Source organism: Pseudorasbora parva, chromosome 4 (genome assembly GCF_024679245.1).
Source record: "Pseudorasbora parva isolate DD20220531a chromosome 4, ASM2467924v1, whole genome shotgun sequence".
Taxonomy (NCBI): domain Eukaryota; kingdom Metazoa; phylum Chordata; class Actinopteri; order Cypriniformes; family Gobionidae; genus Pseudorasbora; species Pseudorasbora parva.
In genome coordinates this window covers 28,612,176-28,635,272 of record NC_090175.1, presented here as the reverse complement: position 1 = coordinate 28,635,272, position 23,097 = coordinate 28,612,176, and the positions used below count along the sequence as shown (strand labels likewise).

General features: G+C 39.9%; 1 protein-coding gene across 2 annotated transcripts in view; it reads right to left on the bottom strand.

Moving 5' to 3' along the window:
- kcnq5b (potassium voltage-gated channel, KQT-like subfamily, member 5b) overlaps positions 1-23,097 on the bottom strand; it is a 186,296-nt gene that overhangs the window by 4,305 nt on the left and 158,894 nt on the right. The window contains exons 4-12 of one of the 2 annotated variants that reach the window (XM_067441469.1): positions 19,897-20,072; positions 19,560-19,685; positions 18,443-18,553; positions 17,142-17,237; positions 13,573-13,667; positions 12,653-12,679; positions 10,220-10,440; positions 9,375-9,483; positions 2,668-2,799 (exon numbers count right to left, since the gene is read on the bottom strand). In XM_067441469.1, the coding sequence (XP_067297570.1) occupies positions 2,668-2,799; positions 9,375-9,483; positions 10,220-10,440; positions 12,653-12,679; positions 13,573-13,667; positions 17,142-17,237; positions 18,443-18,553; positions 19,560-19,685; positions 19,897-20,072 (1,093 nt within the window). Of the gene's footprint in view, positions 1-2,667; positions 2,800-9,374; positions 9,484-10,214; positions 10,441-12,652; positions 12,680-13,572; positions 13,668-13,859; positions 13,949-17,141; positions 17,238-18,442; positions 18,554-19,559; positions 19,686-19,896; positions 20,073-23,097 lie in introns of both variants that reach the window. The other variant, XM_067441470.1, reaches the window with a different exon arrangement.

Below are 23,097 nucleotides of genomic sequence, written 5' to 3'. Positions count from 1 at the left end.
AACCTTGATAACATGAATTCACTTGGCTTCAATTAAGTAAGAAAATGAAAAGATAGAGATTTAAAGTGTCCAGAAGGCCTACCATGGTTATAAAGACAAAATGGCAAAAAAAAAAAGAACCATATATTGTCTGCCTTTTTTTTATTTTTATAAATGAATGAATGAATAATGTAGACTGCATCTCGTCCACTTGTTCCACACTTTGGAATCTCAGTAGATGCAATATGTAATTTGAGTATTGTTTGTATGAAAGTAAAATAATGACTAATGTCTGGAACAAAAAAGCATGCTAAATAACTAACTGGAAAAAGTATATTGCATTAACAGTGCACTTATCAGGTGGTACAAGCAGGAGATGATGAAGAACAACACAACCTGCAGATTCATTCATTCATTCATTCATTCAAAAATAACATTGAAATAACATTATATAAAATGCAGCTTTCGTGTCTTAATCTGCATCTAGATTGGGCCTGATAATCATAACATACACTTTTTGCTTACTCCATTTCTGTAAATCAGTTTTTGTCAATGAATGAATGATTCTACCTGTTATTTTGTTCTTTCTCATCACCTGCTTGCACCAACTGCCAGTTAGATGATTAACGGCAGAATACAGATTCTTGAATTTTTAATAATAAAATTGTGTATGAATTGTTTTTATTTAAAATATTCACAACTTAAATATACAACCATGTTAAATTTCAGCCCCCAAAAATGTAAGCCCTGAAAATACAATGTATTAAAATGCAAGCACTGTTAATACAATTAGTTCTTTTCAACATGCTTTTTTTGTTTCAAAAACATTAGTCATTATTTTACTTCCAAATGTTTGCAGGTCAGTCAAGAATAGTGAGTATTCGGAGTAGGGCATTCTACACATTTGACATTTTCTCCATGCTGTGTAGCATGTGTAACAGTGCATATCTGAGTGCAGAGATTGTTTTGAAAATGTAGCCATGATGAATAATGGTACATAATGATATGCAATAATGATATATAGCTTCTTAAATGCTCAACGTCACATTGTCTGGCAGAACCTCAGGGCTTCCCCACCACCCAATGACCCATATATGACCAAGGAGAACCACTGCCTCTGGGCCATCAGAACACATGTGACATAATGGCATTAATATGAACCATGCAGATATACCAGTTGGAATATGATAAAGAGGTTTTGAAAGTGGCCACCCAAAATTTCTTTGATTTCCATTGTTGATTAAATTATTAATTCACATAAAAAAAACATAGTGAGATATTCAGAAAGATGTTAAACAAGACAAACGATCTTGATTAATCAAATTCTTGGATTGTCTGTGCAATTCATTGTTAACCTCTGTTGATTGGGCTGCACGTTTAGAAATGTTTGTTTGTGCACTGTTAAATAAATAGCACTGACTGTCATGTGATATATTTGATAGAGTTGATTTATAATTAGAATGTTGCAATGAGTTTTGATTGACTGGGTATTGGACATGACCCATGTTCCTACTGTGCTGTTTTTATAATTCATAAGCCTAATGCACAAGCTCTGAACTCATGTGGATGATGCAAAATTGAATCCTCGCTTTTCTGATTATTTCCAGTGGCAAAGAGTTTAAGCAAAAATGAAGATGCTTCAAATCCACAAACACTATTTGTAGATTTATATTGCACCTATTATATTGCATAAGACACATACACACATTAAGCTTTATAACAAAAAAACATAGGTTTTGTAAATAAGGATTCAGTAAAAACCTCTTTTAGGTGGACATCTTCCACTTAAACATCCTGTCTGTCCCCATATTTGTAAATATCTGGTTAAAATATAAATTTACATACCGGTACATTTACTCATTGATTTGGTGCTCTAGACACATTTCTAATTATTGTCAATGTTGAAAACTGTGATACCCTTTTTTCCAAGATTCTTTGATGAATAGAAATATAATCTTTTATAGCATTATAAATCGCTGTACTGTCACTTTACTGTCACATTCTTGTGACAATACATTTTGGGCCAAAAATACCAAAAAATACGACTTTATTCAGCATTGTCTTCTCTTCCGTGTTCCTCAAATAAAGATTCAAACGGTCATGAATCATGATTCGGAGAGCGTGTCAAACTGGCAAACTGCTGAAATCACTCGACATTGGCGATACGAATCACGAATCAGTAACCTGATTCATGACCGTTTGATTCTATATTTGAGGTTTGAAAACAAACGCAGAAGAGAAGACAATGCTGAATAAAGTCATATTTTTTAAATTTTTTGGACCAAAATGTATTGTTGACGCTTGAAAAGAGTCTAACTAACCAACTGATGTCACAAATAAACTACTTTGATGATGTTTTCATTACCTTCTGGACGTGGACAGCAAGTGGGCATTCACTTACATTGAAAGGACAGAAAGCCCTCGGACTAAATCTAAAGTATCTTAAACTGTATTCCGAGGATGAACAGAGGTCTTACGGGTGTGGAACGACACTGGGGTGAGTCATTAATGAAAGAAATTTCCTTTTTGGGTGAACTAACCCTTTAATTTCTTCCAATATAAAAAACAAAAAACAAATAAATAAATAAAATACAAATTGTACTGACCCGACACTTTTAAATATTAATGTATCTCTTGCATACAAGAAAAAACTTCAGTTAAACAGTTGGTTTAGTTGGTTTGTCCTACCTTGTTTGCAGACTCTTAATTCGGCAGAGCATGTCTAGGTGACCGGCTGAATATTGCTCTATTACATCCTTCACATCATATGGGCGTAGAGTTTCCTTAAACTTCTTCTTTGCCACATGGAATTTCATGATCCTGCAGAACCATATAATAATGTTATTCTTCCATTAAGGATTTTACAGTGCAAAACAAATATGACAGCATAATTATTTTATATGCCAAATTTTCTTATTTTTCAGAGTGATATAGTAGTAAAGAAAGAATTTATGCATTTTCAGCAACTAAATTGTCTAATAGATCCATCCATCCATCATCTTCCGCTTATCCGGGGCCGGGTCGCGGGGGCAACAGTCTAAGCAGAGACGCCCAGACTTCCTTCTGGGGGGGGGTACCCTGAGGCGTTCCCAGGCCAGCCTGGAGACATAATCCCTCCAGCGTGTCCTGGGTCTTCCCCGGGGCCTCCTCCCGGTGGGATGTGCCCGGAACACCTCCCTGGGAAGGCGTCCAGGAAGCATCTGAAATAGATGCCCGAGCCACCTCAGCTGGCTCCTCTCGATGTGAAGGAGCAACGGCTCTACTCTGAGCTCCTCCCGAGTGACCGAGCTTCTCACCCTATCTCTAAGGGAGCGCCCAGCCACCCTGCGGAGAAAGCTCATTTCAGCCGCCTGTATCCGGGATCTTGTCCTTTCGGTCATGACCCACAGCTCATGACCATAGGTGAGAGTAGGAACGTAGATTGACCGGTAAATCGAGAGCTTTGCCTTACGGCTCAGCTCCTTCTTCACCACAACAGACCGGTACATCGCCCGCATTACTGCAGATGATGCACCGATCCGTCTGTCAATCTCCCGTTCCATCCTTCCCTCACTCGTGAACAAGACCCCAAGATACTTAAACTCCTCCACTTGAGGCAAGAACTTTCCACCAACCTGAAGTGAGCAAGCTACCCTTTTCCGACTGAGAACCATGGCCTCGGACTTGGAGGTGCTGATTCTCATCCCCGCCGCTTCACACTCGGCTGCAAACCGTCCCAGTGCATGTTGAAGGTCCCGGTCTGAGGTTGCCAACACGACAACATCATCTGCAAAGAGCAGCGATGAAATCGCGTGGTCCCCAAACCGGACACTCTCCGGCCCTTGGCTGCGTCTAGAAATTCTGTCCATAAAAATTATGAACAGAACCGGTGACAAAGGGCAGCCCTGCCGAAAACCAACATGCACCGGGAACAAATTTGACCTACTGCCGGCAATGCGAACCAAGCTCCTGCTCTGGTTGTAAAGGGACCGTACTGCCCTAAGCAAGGGGCCCCGGACACCATACTCCCAGAGCACCCCCCACAGGGTGCCACGGGGAACACAGTCGAATGCCTTCTCCAAATCCACAAAGCACATGTGGACAGGTTGGGCAAACTCCCATGAACCCTCCAGCACCCTGTGAAGGATATAGAGCTGGTCCAGCGTTCCACGACCGGGACGAAAACCACACTGCTCCTCCTGAATCCGAGGTTCCACTATCGGCCGAATTCTCCTCTCCAGTACCCTGGCATAGACTTTCCCAGGGAGGCTGAGGAGTGTGATCCCCCTGTAGTTGGAACACACTCTCCGGTCCCCCTTCTTGAAAAGAGGGACCACCACCCCGGTCTGCCAGTCCATAGGTACTGTCCCCAACCGCCACGCGATGCTGCAGAGGCGCGTCAGCCAAGACAGCCCCACAACATCCAGAGACTTAAGGTACTCAGGGCGAATCTCATCCACCCCCGGCGCCTTGCCACCGAGGAGCTTATTAACTACCTCAAAGACTTCAGCCCGGGTGATGGACGAGTCCCCCTCCGAGCCCTCAGCCTCTGCTTCCTCAAAGGAAGACGTGTCGGTGGGATTGAGGAGATCCTCGAAGTATTCCTTCCACCGTTCAACAATATCCCCAGTTGAGGTCAGCAGCTGCCCATCTCCACTGTAGACAGTGTTGGTAGGGCACTGCTTCCCCCTCCTGAGGCGTCGAACGGTTTGCCAGAATCTCTTCGAGGCCAACCGATAGTCTTTCTCTATGGCCTCACCGAACTCCTCCCAGTCCCGAGTTTTTGTCTCCATAACCGCCCGGGCTGCCATCCGCTTGGCCTGCCGGTACCTGTCCGCTGCCTCAGGAGCCCCACAAGCCAGCCAGGCCTGATAGGACTCCTTCTTCAGCTTGACGGCATTCCTTACTTCCGGTGTCCACCACCGGGTTCGGGGATTACCGCCTCGACAGGCACCGGAGACCTTACGGTCACAGCTCCGAGCGGCCGCGTCGACAATAGAGGTGGAGAACATGGTCCACTCGGACTCAATATCTCCAGACTCCCTCGGGATCTGGTCGAAGCTTTGCCGGAGGTGGGAGTTGAAGATCTCTCTGACAGGGGGTTCAGCCAAACGTTCCCAACAGACCCTCACAGTACGTTTGGGTCTGCCGAGTCTGTCCAGCTTCCTCCCCCGCCATCGGATCCAACTCACCACCAGGTAGTGATCGGTTGACAGCTCCGCCCCTCTCTTCACCCGAGTGTCCAAGACATACGGCCGAAGGTCAGATGAGACGACCACAAAGTCGATCATCGACCTTCGGCCTAGGGTGTCCTGGTGCCAAGTGCACTGATGGACACCCTTATGGTTGAACATGGTGTTCGTTATGGACAAGCCATGGTTAGCACAGAAGTCCAATAACAGAACACCGCTCGGGTTCAGATCAGGGGGGCCGTTCCTCCCAATCACGCCCCTCCAGGAGTCTCTGTCACTGCCCACATGGGCGTTGAAGTCCCCCAGTAGGACGATGGTGTCTCCAGTCGGAGCACTTTCTAGCACCCCTCCCAGAGACTCCAAGAGGAACGGTTTGCTCCTCCTTGAACTGTCACCTTATCGTGGTGGAGGGGTTTGAGTACCTGAATGATCCTAGGAGCTATGTTGTCCAGGGCTTTATGCCCCTGGTAGGGCCTCCCAAGGCAAACAGGTCCTTGGTGACGGGCCAGACTAAGAGCAGTTCACAAGCCCATTATGAAAAAATTAAAAACAAAGGCCGAGACGTCGCCCGGCATGGCGCAGCCGGGGCCCCACCCTGGAGCCAGGCCCGGGGTTGGGGCTCGTATGCGAGCACCTGGTGGCCGGGCTTTCCCCAATGGGGCCCGGCCGGGCTCAGCCCGAAAGAGGACGTGGGGCCGCCCTGCTGTGGGCTCACCACCTGCAGGAGGGATCGAAAGGGGCCGGTGCATAGTGGATCGGGCGACAGTCGAAGGCGAGGCCCCTGACGACCCGATCTCTGGACACGGAAACTGGCTCTAGGGACGTGGAATGTCACCTCGTTGGCGGGGAAGGAGCCTGAGCTTGTGCGGGAGGTCGAGAGATACCGACTAGAAATAGTCGGGCTCACCTCCACGCACAGCTTAGGCTCTGGAACCACACTTCTCGAGAGAGGCTGGACTCTCTACCACTCTGGAGTTGCTCATGGTGAGAGGCGGCGGGCTGGAGTGGGTTTGCTTATAGCCCCCCAGCTCAGTCGCCATGTGTTGGAGTCCACCCCGGTGAGTGAGAGGGTTGCTTCCCTGCGCCTTCGAGTTGGGGATAGGTTTCTCACTGTCATTTGTGCCTACGGGCCGAATGGCAGTGCAGAGTATTGTCTAATAGAACTTCGGTGAATGAAATGTTTGTTAGCATTTTCGGTTGCCTCAGCATGACCGGCAATGTTTCTGAAAACTAAAATGACCAAATGACAGCATGGACAAATTTAACATCTTGGGCAAGTCTGAGCTTCACATACACGTCAGGGTCCAACCAGACCCCAGCGGAAAACTACAGGGTTACCATAGCACTTAAAGGGTTAGTTCACCCAAAAATGAAAATTATTTCATTAATTACTCACCCTCATGTTGTTGGACACCCGTAAGACCTTTGTTCATCTCCGGAACACAAATTAAGATATTTTTGTTGAAAGCTGATGGCTGAGAAAGGCTTCAGATAGGCCTCCATTGGCATTCAGTACATTTACTGACCCACTCACAAGACCCATAAAAGGCACTAAAAACTTTGTTACAAAGTCCATCTCACTACAGTGGCTGTACAATTTTTTATGAAGCGACGAGAATAGATTTTGTGCGCAAAAAAATCTAAATAACGACTTTATCCGCCAAGTTATTGTCTTCCGTGTAGGTCTCGGATGTGAACTCACATGATAGCGGCGCTCCTCCTCTGCTGGGTCATGGCCTGAACATGGCATGATCTGCGTCATATTCTCACGCGTGCCGAGTTTACATCAATAACTTGGTTGATAAAGTCATTATTTTGATTTTTGTGCGCACGCACAATAACTATTTTGGTAACTATTAACTATTTTGCACAATAACGCACAATAACTATTTTGGTCGTATTGTAATATTATTGTACAGCCACTGTGAGATGTACATTGTATCAATGTTTTTAGTGCCTTTTATGGGACTTGTAAGCGGGAATGTACTGAATGCCTATCTGGAGGCCTGGAGGCCTATCTGAAGCCTTTCTCAGCCATCAGCTTTCAACAAAAATATCTTAATTTGTGTTCCGAAGATGAATGAAGGTGTTACGGGTGTCCAACAACATGAGGGTGAGTAATTAATGAAATAATTTTCATTTTTGGGTGAACTAACCCTTTAACCTACAGGCTGGAATATTCTGTGAAGCAGGACACCCTATTAAACACTGTGAGTTATTCCTCATTATAAAAGCAAAGTAAAGAGGCTGGAAAAGAATCAGCACATACTAGACATCTAGAAATTAACTTTCCACTGACCCACACATACTAGACAAAACAAAAAAAAAGAGCGTGGTTAACATGTGTTAAGTGTGTAGCTGACAGTTTCTTGTAAGTGAAATTAGTGAAATGAGATAATGAGACACTGACTCATCTCATTCTCTCAGTGGCTGTGAGAATAATTAAATAAGACTGACAAGCAGAAAATGGCGTATTCATTAAAGGTGATGTATGCATGTCTGTGTATTTGCTGTATGTATGTTAACATACTTTCTCCCATCTTTAAAGGCTACAGGGTTTATATGTAAACCTTTTGGAGGAGGATTTCCATGAGAAGTGTAAAATCTGTGGTTTGTGGTGCTGCCAAAACATTGCCCATTTTGAGTTTTCTCGAGCCTGTACCAAAAAGCAGGTTTAAGCAGTGAGCCAGGCAATTCAGAATATAGTTTAAGCTAATCATGCATTTTCTGTAGCAAGGTGAATAGGTTGTTCCGGTGGTCATTGTCATAGAAACAAATGTATACAACTAACTCAACAAGGAGTAAATCACATATGCATCTCTCTCTCCCTGTCATTTATATATATATATATATATATATATATATATATATATATATATATATATATATATATATATATATATATATATATATATATATATATATATATATATATATATATATATATATATAGTTTAGTCATGAAACTAGGGGCACAGGCTGAAAGGTCCATAACATGCAATCTACAAGTAATCACATCACTGCATGGCACAAGCTGATTGGCCTCTGCTGATCCTGCAGCCAATAAGACTGCTTGCTTAACATTTAAATAGTCTGGTTCAGTTTTTGCTGTAAGCTGGTCCTGCAGGGTCACTGTTATTTTACCAAGTAAGACATTATTGTCTGAAAATTCAGTCCTAACCCTATCCCCACCCCAAAACCTCAGCCTACTCATAAGTTATCTCTAAAATCAGATATAGAAATGACAGGTGAATAACACTGATGTAAAAGTTCCTCTGATATTCAACTGCTTAAGAGAAGTGAACAGTCATTTTAATTATATCAAAACAATAAAAGATGTTGCATGGTCTGCATTTATTAATGAAACAAACATATACCTATTCAAAATCATATTTGATGTTTTATAAGTTGCATATGATAGATAATTAAGCAATACAAGCAAGCTAGCATGCATTTTGAGTTGATAGAAGCAGCAGTAACAATAAATACACCTGCTCAAAATCATGTTTAATGTTATGCAAGTTTGTGTATGATACAAAGAGTGGATAATTAAGCATGTAAGCAAGCTAGCATAAGTATGCATTTTGAGTAGAATTAAAAACACCTGTCCAATACTGGCTGTATTGTCCTATTGTTTTCCTATTATCTCTGTATGGGATTATCTATGTCTATTAATAAAGCAGCATGCTTTACAGACTCTAAGCAAAACCGGGCAAAATGAATCCGTGTTACACATGATTACTTGTTCACTGCAAAGGTCATATTTTCATGTGCACACACTCATGGACATCAAGCTCTGATCAAATTTATGGAGAGCAATGTAGTGTGCTTAACCAGGTGGTTTAACCAGGTAAAACCAATTATGAATCCCTATGTTTGTTTTGTGATATTGTACAGACCTCTGTCAAACATAGCAACACTGGCTTAATCAGTCACTTTGTGATCTATTTGGTTGACTAATGGGCTTTTTTTTCGATAATGCTTGGTGATGTTAGTGGCACATAATTTACACAAGTCACCTTTAAAAATATGCATCCAGCCTGCAGGCCACACAAACTATTTATGGCTTGGAATTATCTTTGATTGATGCTTTATGTTGAACCTTGAGCAATGAATTCATACCAATAATCACTGATAGCTCATGAAATGCTGAGATTTAATTGTAGTGCCTCAAAGCTCTGAAATGCTGCAGAATGAAGAGAAGTGAAGAATCGCTGCTCTTACCTCACTGCTCTGATGACGGCCTTCAGTGCGGACGGCAGGTCCTCAGCCGACAGGTCACAATGACACCCTTTCTCATCAAAAGCCTCATTCACACCAACATTAGCCTCACCTGTGACAAACAATGGAAGTTCCAAAGAAGTCATCAGCACGTGGAGGATAAAGAGTCAGTCAAAAAGGAGAGATTATGTGAAAGCCATCATCAAATGAAAAGAATTGGGAAAAAATGCAAAAGTGATAAGCAAGAGAAAAGCATAAAAAATAACATTCCTTTTCATACATTTTATTAAAAAAGGGCAAGAGGATCTACTCAAAACATCTGAGTGAAACATCAGAGACATCTACACCATGGGAGCTCTGAAGATGTGAAGCCAGATTCAAGAGCATTTCTGCACTAAAAGTTATCTATGGCTAGACACCTATGATGTAAAGCAGAGACTGCAGAAGCGGTGTTGGTTGCAGATTAATCTCGCCCTATGCTACATAAAGGAATCACACAACCTGACTCGAGAGGCTAAAATCGATGGGTCTAGTAAGAGTAAAAGATTTTTACAACCATAGGGCATTGGAGAGAAAGGAATATACGCTTCAGGCTAAAATATGAAAGTTCACACTTTTTGCTTTGAGGCAAAAGGATTCTTGACTGTAGAATTCACAGAAGTTACCAAACTTATTGGATGCTTATGGGTCTCTCACAACACCTCCCAAAAATCAGCAATGCAATCCTCTTTATGCACATAATCTTTTTTTTAAACTGCTTAGATAGTATCGAATAAAAATTATAGAGCTAATTTTTTGTCAATACACATAGTGGTTCAATGTAATCGTCCAATCAGAATTTGCTTCACCTTCAGGGGTAGACCGTGATTGGCTCTTGAGGCGGAGAGAGGGTCTGAATCGGGTGCGGTCATTAAAACTCCAACTTTTCTGGACCTTGGCAGGACTCAATCCATCAGTGCTGATCTCAGCTCCCGGCGAACGTCTGTCTGTAACAGATGTCTGCCTGCTTTTAATGCTCTGTCCACGTGGGCTTGCCATTCTTACCCGGTCCTTAAAACTCAGTTTCTGACTAAAAGGGGAGAGAATGAGAGAGTGAAAGAAAGAACAGCACTTTCCTTCCAGCCATGAGCCATGGCAATGATGACCATCAAAGAGCAGCATGAAGTACAAATAGTTCAGAGGCCAAGTCATATATTATTTCTGCATTGCTTGCTTAGACCTTCATAGCATTAGAAGTGCAGTCAAACAAACTCTAAACAATCATTATGAAAGGGCCCTTCAGATATGATATGCCAAGACAAAATGTAATGTAAGATGAAATACCCTAGATAAACGTCAAGGATAGAGGGATAAAAAAATCCTTCAGAAGTCATTACAATGTTCCCTGAAATAAGAAATAGATCTATCTATCTATCTATCTATCTATCTATCTATCTATCTATCTATCTATCTATCTATCTATCTATCTATCTATCTATCTATCTATCTATCTATCTATCTATCTATCTATCTATCTATCTATCTATCTATCTATCTATCTATCTATCTATCTATCTATCTATCTATCTATCTATCTCTCTCTCTCTGTCTATCTATCTATAATGTGATGCATAAATCACTGCTTACACAGAGGTCACTTCCTACCCAAACAACTTTCTGTTGGCAATGGACCTATATCACAGCAGAATTGATTGCTGGAAGTTCTTGTTGAAGCAGTGTATCGATTTATCTGGTCTTGTATATTTTTAATGTGCTAATGTGCATCTATCATCTTTTTAAGTGGCAGAACTTGCACAACTTGGTGGCTGAATAAATACTTATATCCCCACTGTAAGGGTGTCATTGTTTAGAATTAGAGCAGCACGATCACTGCAGTAACACCGGAAAGAGGATTCAGCCATTAGATTTGATTGCATTGCCATACTACCGGAAGTAGTGATACACTGCTTCACTTACCGGAAGTATGAAATGTGATAAAGGTCTATAGGTGAAATTGTGTGACAAACTTGAACACAATGTAAAATCTACATGGGGACATTGTTCTGATTGTTATTTCTATTGAAATAACTAGACATTTTACAGAGAAACTTCATCAACACCTCATCAACAGAAAAGAGCAGCGGCCACTCAAAAATGCAGCACTGCAGTGAGTCATCCACTTCTGTTCAATAATGTCACATTAGCAACTATGCTAATTATGGTACCATTTCCTCTTGGTCATTGATGAGTAGTGCATCATAAATGAGTGGATGGATGGCTGTGTCACACAAACAACTGGTTAGAACCCACAGAAGCACCATATCCAAACACCTCTTTGAAATCTGTTGTTCACACTCAGACAAAAACAAATGGATGAATTTCATGTATTTGTTTTGCACTTAAATTCATAATGATGTGGAAATGATTTGTTTGGCCTTGTTCATACTGGCCACACTATAATGGCACAATCTGAAGTTCTATCTTAGTAACTACGCAAACGACACCACTAGATCTTTTTTGTTATCTGGACTGATGATACTATGCCTCAGTAGCGTGTGTGCAATGCAGTCCATCAAACAACCTGACTTGACTTTCTCATCTCTATTATTATCTCTCTCTAATTTAAGTCAAAAACCCCAGTAATCACATTTGTCTGGTAAGTGACAAAACATGAGACATGAAAACATCTCAATTATTTGCCATTTTATATTTCATCTGCCCAATGTATGTCTGATGAAAAATTTGAGTGCACTTAATAACAGATGGCAGTAAACAAACATCAGATGGAACTACTGTTCAAATATGAATGCCTGTTTCTTCCTTAAAATAAAACAATATTTTTTTTAAAACGTTTCAAATAAGAAATGGTCACAATTGAAAGAAAATTTGCAATTTTGATGAATATAAAAATAAAATAAAACAAACAAACAAACAAACAAATAAATAAAGTTGCAATTAAAAAAAGAAAGTCATAACTGAGAGATACCTTTATAATGTCAAGTTGCAAGATTTGAGTCTGTAATATATATAGTCACAATTGAAAATTTAAGTCATAACTATGAGTCAACAATCATGAAATATAGTCACATGCTAATTATGAAGTCACATTTTGAGATATAAAGTCACAATTAAAAGATCCAATGTCTAATGATTTTTTAGAAATATTGTCTAAATTACAATAAATAAAGACCTGTTTTTGGGATATAATGTCTCAATGTGATTTTTTAAAAACAGCAAATTTCAACAGTTTGTCTCAATTGTAATTTATTTATAGTAGATATAGCATATGAAACAACACAAACCTTGTAGATGACTCTCCTTGATCCTTCCTTTGGGTGTCAGAAGGCGATGTAAAAAGAGAAATATTTAAATGTGAGATGTTAAATGAATATACAGTACACAGTCTTGTTATAAACTACACATGTCATAAGTTCAGATTCATGGGATACAGTTTATCATAAAATATTTCATGCATACTAATGCACCAAAAGCAACAGCCAATTCAAAACATAATGCATATACGTGCCAATCAAAACATGCAAAGTACTGCAAGAAATTCAGAAGCTCAAGCAAAAAATGTGACATTATGTATTTGGAGCCCTTCTGAATGTCTAGTTTATTCTCTGTCATTTTAAAAGTAATGCTTTCAGCAGGTCTAGTTACATTTCATCGTCTTATGTGATATAAAGGCATTTATGACAAATGTTTTTTCTCAATCAATTTACAGCTGCTAATACTATTCACCAAGATGGAGCACAATTGCATATTCACATTATCCATGATTGTGCCTTTATAAAACAAAATGTGGGCATAAATGCAAAATGGAGAGAAACATTACTGTCCATTCGCTTAGTCCCCCCCACCTTTAACTTTGACAGAAAGACTGCAATCAGGTGATTTTATGGAAGGTTAGACCTACATTAGACCTGCTATTTTCTATAACAATATAACCTAGTCTATTATGATTCCTGTGAATGGCTATGAATGTATCAGATAAATGTGAAATGGACATAAAAACTGAAATATTTAGTTTCACGAATGTTGAACAGAATAGGATGTGAAAAGAGGAATGGACCGTGTGGAAGACAGGCATGATAAAGTTACACAAGGATTTTGAACAAAATAAATATATGAAAAGAGGAATGTTTTCTTTGCGAAAAAAGGAATGATCAAGGGAACAGATAGAAAATGTAATAGCAGCTGCCTGGGGGTTTGTACCTACTTTGTAGGACTGCAGGTATGCAACGCCTTCAAATGAGGTTTCCAGGTAGCAATGGAAACCGAGTTCTCATCAGCCGCATAGCTACGCCACACACACTACATGCAAAAATATATAAAAACCAAAAGAACAAGGATAAAGAAAAAATAGGAAAAGACAGAAGAAGACCGAGCCCGAGCCCGTAGAAGAGAAAGAGAAGAAGAAAAAAACAAAACAAAAAGAAAAATAGCAGATTAGTAAAAAAACTACACAGGGTTTTTTTTTCGGTCAGAGCAGGCATCAATACATGCCTCAGGACAGGGATTGTAGACTCATAGTGACGCCAAGTGGCCTCAAGGTAAGGACGATTACCATCGGTGGAGTAATATCGCCACGCAGCCTTATTCAGGGTTAGGGAGAGTAAAACATAGTGAGCAGAAACAATGCACATACACACTCACACACATAGAATGGGAGTTCATCCAATATTTTTTGCAACACATTCAGGAGAATTTTACAACTCTTACACCGTGTCCTAACTACACGCAACACAACATGATAAATCATGTTTTATCATGGCATCTTTTTCATGTTAATTAGAGTTGTCCTAGAGTTGTCCTAGAGTCCTTACCAGCCACGATGGTGACATGGCACTGATGATCTCAGGTAATGTTGATGTGCTTTATTTAATGTTAAAAGCATGTAATGCAACTTTGAAAATCATTTAGTGCTCCCTGCTTTGCAATGTAGGGGTCCTAAAAGCAACAATGGATAATTAACCTCAATCAATCAATCAATCAATCAATCAACTTTATTTATATAGCGCTTTTACAATGACGATTGTTCCAAAGCAGCTTCACAGTGTTAAACAGGACAGTATTGCAGAAAAAAATAGATTTTGCTGTACAGTCGTTCAGGAGAAAACAGTGATGTTATCAGCTTATTTTAATTTATCATAGAACGACAATGTTGCAGATCAGTATTATAGTTTATAGAATTAAATAAGACCTAATTCATTAATTTTATTGAAATTATTATAATTTTATAATTTTTGGATCATAATTTTAGTGTGCCCAACTGAGCAAGCTAAGCCAAGAGTGACAGTGGCAAGGAACCAAAACTCCATCAGGGCATGATGGAGAAAAATAAACCTAGAGAGAAACCAGACTCAGTCGTAGTGCCAGTTCTCCTCTGGCCTACCTCAGATCTTGAAATTAAACAAATGGAAACAAGAAAATTCAAACTGTGAACAAACAAGTATATTCTATAACAAAGATTGTTTTAGTAACTCAGTATGTATTTAGTAATGTTTTAATGGTGTAATATTTGTAAATTTCCTTGCGAGTGTAACCCCTCCTGTAACCCCGAACCTACCGCTCCAAACGGGACCCGAACCTGGGTCCGCCGGCATAAGAGTCAGACGCTCTAACAACGAGGCTAAAGGCTAGAGCGCCTCTTGAGGTCAGAGGAGTGAGGTTTACTCGCACAGCAACTACTAGCTAGCCTCCATTACACAAGTGCCAACAAGATTAATCTCTGGTGCCATACACTTGTCGCAAGATCCCGCCCACGCGCTGATTAGCTGTGGATTTTGATCGATTTATCTCATAGTCGAGTCGTGTCTTGTGTGCACAGACAAGTTGCTTGTCGCTGAAATCTTATCGTGTGGCGTGTAGTTAGGACACAGTGTTAATTGCTGGTATAAAAACCAAATAAATAAAAAAACAATAGGTTACTTTCATCGTTTCTCTGAAACATTGAGTTGAGAGATCCACCTATGGGAAGGGCATCCGTACATAGCCAATGCCCCGTCCCTTACCTGCAGGCAAATAAGGCCTGCACGCGCTACTGTTCATCAGTAAGTATATATTATCTGCTTGTGCGGTAACGGGGCAAAGCTGGTGGTTCTCTCCACTCAATATTTCAGAGAACCGGGGGTTATGTGGGTAAGTGAGCCATGAGTTAACAATCTGAAATTTAAGGGGGCGCCCGGTGTGGGTTCCTGGGAAAGCACAACTTGAAGGCCTTGTACTCCTCCTTCTTTTTCAACAACATCGTTCATCATCGCCTCAATCCGACGGTGGGGCCAAAGATAGTTTGGTTGAGCTCTACCAGGGTGCCCGTGATGCGTCTCTTTTCACACTCCAGGAGGCCCAACAGGTTAAGCCAGAGCGTGCGCTCTACTACCACAGAAAGCACCAAGGAGCACCCACAGGTTTGGACGTTCTGACAAGCGTTATGAAGGATAAGGTCATTAACAGTGATGTTTTCCTTCCACAGTACGGGTAAAGGAGATTCCTTGTCCAGCTGTTGACCCAGGTCATCCAAAATCTCTGCCTTGTAAGCGGAGAGTAGGGAGGAGACATTTAGGGCCCTAACAGCCAAAGCCAAGGATTTATAGGCTGCATGGTGCACCGAGGTAGAAAAACGGTCCATCTTGTTACGCAAAAAACAGCTTCAGTGAGTGAGCAGCCCTCCCCAGCCCTGCCGAGAGACACCATATCCTTCACCTCTAGACCCGCAAGACCGTGTTTGAGTAGTGCCTCCAGCAATGCCTCATGTGCTTTGTGGATGCTGATGGGGAAGAGTTGTTTTCTTGGGCCGGGAGGGGTTCCCAGCACTTTCCCGTCATAAATGTCCGTTTCCTGGTCGCGGCCACTTAATGTTGAGGCGAGCGGCTGCTCACTCACACACTTCCAGGAGGATGGACTGAAGCAAGGCCGTGGGGGAGCTGATCTGGGGAATGCCAGAGGGCGGGATGGCCTCCTTGTCCTCTGGGATCCCGAGAAGGCCAGCATCATCATCACTAGACCCGGCCGATTCGTCAGAGAGCGGGAGATTGCCTGCGAAGATGTCCTCTTTGGGGAATGCAGGATTAAGTTGGTCAGCCCAGATGAGAGATGTCGAGCCCTCTGGGAGGTCCCCGGTAGTGCGTTGTCGTCACTGTGTCCCACATCCGAGTCAGAAAAGTTGAGCTCGACAAACTGGGTCGCAGCAACTTTAACGCAGCATTGCAGGAGATTTTTAGGCAGCAACAGAGATGATAAAAGATAACCAGCGAAACACTGGTTCAAGCAAATCAAATCCCTTTGCGGTGAAAAAACCTAACTATTTGTCTGTTAGGTAAAACTATCCACAGTTTCAGCCATTTCATAAAAGATTTATCAGGGAACAAAACGATTGTGGTACATTCAGACACAAATCACAGTCAATAAATCAACAGTCAAGGTAAATAAATAAAAAATACTGTACCATTTAGCAAACATTACTCTACTTAAAGGTGCCTTAGAATGAAACATTGAATGAACCTTGCTATAGTGAAAGAATAAGAGTTCAGTACATGGACATCACATACTTTGAGTCTCAAACACCATTGACTCCTACTTCTTATGTAAATCAAAAACACCACGGAAAAAAAAGTGCTTCTCAACATAAACCCAACAAAAGCAACACACCCTCTATGTAGATATCAGAGAACAATTTAACATATTGTTTCAAATCATTCTAGGGCACCTTTAAATAAAATCTTCCATAAAATAAAATTGTCATAAAAATGACATTATAAAAGCAGATTCACAGCTTGTGTGTCTAACCTGTATAAGGCAGGCTGCAGGGTTCCTTCTCTTCTCAAAGTGCTTCTGTCTGTGCTGTTCTTGAACCTTGAGGGCAAAACCCGAACCCAAAATGCCCTGCAATGCAAGAAGAACCATGTCAATATTGGGTTTTAATTAGAGAATATGACTATAGGAAACTTCTCAAGTTACGTATGTATCCTGGTTTCCTGAGAAGGGAATGAGACGGAGTGTCTTAATGTTGGCACTGTAGAAACGCACCTGAGTGAGCGTGTGTGTAAAAACACATTTTATTTGTGACATAGCGCATGCGTGTCACTGAGACCATAAAAAGACAACTAAAACACACATCAACAGATTCTAATTGGGTGAATTATAGCAAAGTGACAGTGTCGTGTCCCCTCTCAGGGAACTGGATTACATACATAACCTGAGACGTTCCTTTTATAATGGAACTCAGTGCAGCATCAAGGTATAAATACTCATGTCACTATACAGAAAAAATAAATGACCAATAAGGTTGTGAAGTATGCACAAGCACAAACCCTTTGGCCTAAGGAACAGATTAACACAAAGAAGTCAAAGCCAGGGGTCAATTCAGCAATAATAATATCCATAAATATGGAAAGGGCCAGCCTGCTACAACACAAACGTAAAAAAATAAACCCCAAGAGACGCACACTCACTTTAGGCGTTACACAAAGACAAAGCCTACTATGCATTGCACAAGCAAACAAAAATTGTAAGATTGAAAGGGGCACATTCTTAGCATATCTTTCCAAGAAGTTAGTGCCTAGTTCCCTAGTGTCTGAGCAAAGCATACTGCACACCTAATAGGCCTGTAAAGGAACTGAACTTGATCATAAAGGAATATCTTTAGAAAAGGGCTGTTAAGTTGAAGACTGGACAATATGACAGCCTATAAGCCTCTGGAAGGTTCTCTAAAAAAATCCTTCTTTAAGTCCATTGTGCAAAAAGTTTCCATACTGCCACATGTTGTGAGTGTGGAATCAGCTTCTGTTTGGGGTTTTAAAACACCATGCTGGCAGGAAACCTGCAAATTTTGTATATGTGGCTGTGTGCAACATCCCAGTCTTTACGAAGACCCGTAATCAAATTCTGCATTATCAAAATTAAGCAGCTTCAAAAAAAAAAAACAGGCTTGAAACCAAGAAGGACCTTAGGAATTGTCTCATTTATGCAAATGATTTACAATGTGGTTCTTTATTAGTGTGGAGAAGTGGACAAGATGCACAAACACTGAATTAATACTTTAAGTAGTGTAAGGAAGCAGGGTTTGAGAATATGCATGTAAGGTTTACCGCAGGCAGAGTAAAGAAGGAGATCCCAAGCAGGGCAAAGCCAGCAGACAGCATTCGTCCAGTCCAGGTTTTAGGGGTCTTATCTCCATAGCCAATAGTAGTGAGGGTAATCTAATTAATAAAAAAGGAGAGGGCAAATAGAAAATTAACAATTCTGGTTTTAAAATGTCTCAATTCATGCTCTAAACTGTCATTACATTAAACCCAATACGGTTGATATAAACCATGTTTATATTCACTGCAGGTGAGATGGTATTAGTTTGGGTATTTTTTCTCTTTACCTTTTAAAGAAATTTTTATTAATGGTTTTAGAGGATGATGGCAGCTTCTACCAAGTGATATATGTAATTTGAGATCAAATTGATTGACATTGACCTTAACAACAAATGATATGGGATGCATTTTTGCCTCTTTTTGAAGCCAGAAAGTCTATTTATTTAGCAATTCAAACGATGCACAATTACCTGGTTAATTATATTGTTTCCATTGAACATAGTTTTTTCCCTGCCTTGCGACCTCATCAAAACAGACCTGCAAACAAGCAGTTGATAACCACTGTACTAGATGATTCTCTATACTGTTTATCTGTATGTGTTTATCTCTTCACTTATGCAATATGCTTAAATGTGGCCTTTGTCTTTTTCCTTTGGCTTGAAACCATCTGTATGAGCCTGAAGTCTGTTCTCTGAAGCGTCAAGGGTATCCAAACGACCAGAGATGGCATTTGTCATTTTGTGCCATCATTATTACTTTCTATCTCCATGGAAATGGAATCTAATGGGCCTCCGTATAACCTTTATGGAAAAGGTTTCAATTTCAAAAACAAGGTGGAAGGCAATGAACAAAAGGCTGAAAAAGGGTGAGCCTGAAATTAGAGCTGAAATGTGTTGTCAATGATCACATTAAACTGAAACTAGTACATCTGGCAATTTTCCAGTAATGTAGACCATTAACAAAAGCGAGAAAAAAATACCCAGGAATAAATGCATCAGAGAACACATGTCTATTACCACATCAGATATGATTAAATTGTTTTGTGAAGCTCAGTATAGGTCAGAATATTACTTGTTAAGTGAGGATATACTATTGTGCAGAGATGTGGGCTGTGGAGACTCACCGTACCCCACCACAATGCATCAGCATAGGTGGCAAAGTCTTTATTAAACTCCTTTTCCACCAGATAAACCAGGAAAGAGGAGAAGATGAGCACAAGGAAACCGATGTACCAGGCAGTGACCAATTCCTATTAGAACGAGAAGCAAATACTGAGGGCATTTAAAGCATATGCACACCAGGATGATATTTACAAAAGTACAAATACTTTTTGATATGGCTATGTCTGACACAGGAGTTTCTGCTAATAAAACAAAGTGTGATTTAAAATTATTCCAAGATCTTTATATCAAAGACAATTAAGCAAATAATTCTGGATGATTACTTGCCACTCAACTTACCTTGCTGTGTGCATAAACTACAGATCCCAGAAGCTTCCAAGTTCCTCCACGGCGGTCCATGCGTACCATTCGCAGGATCTGTAAAAACCTTAAGCTTCGCAGTGCGGATGTTGCAAACATGTTGCTTTGGCTCCCCGCCGAAACAACAGCAACAGATGCAATCAGCACTATAATGTCTGATGGTTAGGGAAAAGAACAGAACAACAATTAATGGGTAACACTTTATTTTAGGGTCCAATTCTCACTATTAAAGGTGGGGTTCAAAACCGTTTTAGAAAAACGACTCGGGCCGAGTGGAATAACAAACTTGTAGCCAATCAGCAGGTAAGGGGCGTGTCTATGGTGAGAAGAGAAGCTCAGTGCGCGTCATTATTCGGTTTATGTTTTTGTGATCGCAAACTCTAATCTTGTCATAATTGTAATATGTTGTTAGTTGGACTGTCATGCCCGTGTACTATCGAGTTGTTCATGAGAACGGTTTGTGTTTTTGTGATGGAAGGGGTGACTTTTTCATTGAATATTCGACCTGGATTAGTTACACACAGATTCTGCCATAATCGTTGCCTGGGTAACGTATGTGTGGGGCGGAGCTATCAAAACAGGGCCGAGACCCTTTTACTAGGGGGCGTGTTTGTTTTGGTGATTTGAAATATCAACAACGGTTTCCAGATAGCACTTGCACCTTTAACTAGTTGCTTATTATCATGCATATAATATTAGTAGTATATTGGCTGTTTATTAATACTTCATTAGTAGTTAATACCTTTGTTTGCATGACCTTATTCTACATCCCTTAATCCTACCCAATACCTTAAGATAAATGTTTAAAGTTTTGAAATATGAGGATATTTTTAATAACAATAACTGTAAGCATTAATATATTAACCTATTATGCAAAATTCACTTTTGAATATAAATGTAAACAACCACCGAAAGGTAAAAATCCACACACTCCTTTGTTTAAATTTCTCCTTGTCATAAGCAGTGTCTTGGAATAAGCATCTGGAGTTTCAATGCAATGTGATGTCACGTGTGTGTGCTTTGGATGTGTGCGCTCAGAAAACCATTTAGCAGAACGTTGTACTGATATGGCTTTACAACGCATACAGATAATACACTTTCATGGTGATTAAGAACTGCCATTGCATGTGAGCGTGACCACTATAGAGATTGTTTCCAAGGCACAAAGGCTCCGCCATTTCCTTTAAAGCGGGGAGGAGAGCAGCAGCTCATTTGCATTTAAAGATATTATGCACAAAACCAGCATGTTTTTCCTTCCACTTTAAAATGGCCAATTAACCATGCTATATTAAATTATCTGTGAGGTATTTTGAGCTGAAACTTTACACACACATTCTGGGGACACCTGGGCTTATATTACAACTTGTAAAGAGAAGAATGTCCTTTTAAAATTAATTTATTATGATTCATTTGTGATTCAAGTAGTTTCAAGAACAGCATATACTTTAAAAAACAATAGTAATTAATTGAAATATATATATATTGGCGATATATATAGAAATTTTATTTCTATTTTATATAATAAAAATTATATATATAATTTATTTTTTATTTTTTTCTGCGACGGTACCTTGCCCATATTCTGTGGGAAAAGAGGGCTAAGGAAGGGGAAAGGAGGGAGAAAGAAGCAGAAAGAAAGGAAGGACATGGAAAGTTCACACAGAAACCACATCCACTTGGTGATGTGACATCAAACCCTCAAAGAACACAAACAACTCCAAAGCACTACTCAACTGTAATAACATTTCATTTCTTTTTCTAAACCCCCCTCTAATTTCTTATATTCTTTGTAGTCAATAAACTCAAACTTTGCAGCAAATGGGCCTTTGTGCTCCCCCGCTCTTCTGCTCTCTGCTGTAGTTTGTCGTTCTTAGTCAAATCATCACATTAGATGTGTTCTTAAAGTCTTCAGGGAACCTCGAGCTGGGAGGTAAAATGCTTATTTAGGTGTAGAAGTGCACTCTAGATGTATAAATTATGACGCTGTAGCACAGTAGAAAGATGACTCATGAACTCAATGAAAAATAGATAAGTCCTTCGAATGAAATAGACCACCACAATCCAAAATCAGGCATGTTGAAAAGAGATTTTCTTCCACTGTCTTATAAAGTTATATATATATATATATATATATATATATATATATATATATATATATATATATATATATATATATATATATATATATATATATATATATATATATATTTTTTCAAACAAGAAAGAGGAATTATTATGGAATTAGGGGTCAAAAAGCCTGAAACAACTTTTCTGATGTGATACAACTTTCTTTTTATTATATAACAACAATTTATCAAACTTTACTGTCTTGACTTACTGTCAGATTTAAAATAGCAGAATTTCAATCAACACTAAATTATATACTACCTGAATGAGAAATCTTGCTATACAATGCAGTATATTGCGTAAATGTTTTTGGCTTAAACCAAAATACATATTTACAGTAATGTGACAGGTTTATGCCAGCAAATTAAATCCGCAACATGTTTTCTAAGTCTGTGTGTGTATGCGTGTGTGTGTGTGGTGAACTAACTCATCATATAAACATTAGGCTAATTCTACAAACAAATGTCAAATGTGTATGTAATTGATGTCCAAGAGGTTTTATAGCATGTGTACATATAATTGTAAGTCAATTTCTTTCTGGCTGAAGTCACTTGATACCACATACACACAAATGTACCATTTTATCAAAATGACGTTAATGGAAATAGAATGCCACTAAGAATTAATAGCAGGTAATTTATTTTAAATCATTTAAAATGTATTATGAGTTGATATTTCTATACCCAGGGGCCATACAGGACCTGAGGGTAAACAGTGTAGCTAACAATTGACTAGCAGCTACATCCATTAGGGAGTACTACAGCATTCATCATGATTTGGTGGTGGAATGTTTTAAGTTTTTTTTTTCAACAAATGGGTTGGGAAGCTGTTTCCAGAATAAATCTATTCAGACAGGGTTTATTTTGCTTTGCCAAGTTTAAATTAAGTGTATGTTTCCTAATTGATTCAACAAGTCATTAGCCTCCATTAGATGGTATTTGTGTGTTAAACTGATGAATGAACCCTGCCAGAGAAAGAATGATGTATGTGATATTGTTGTAGACTATTGCAGGAAAACCTTTCAGCAGTAACACCAAAAATTAGTGTCCCCTG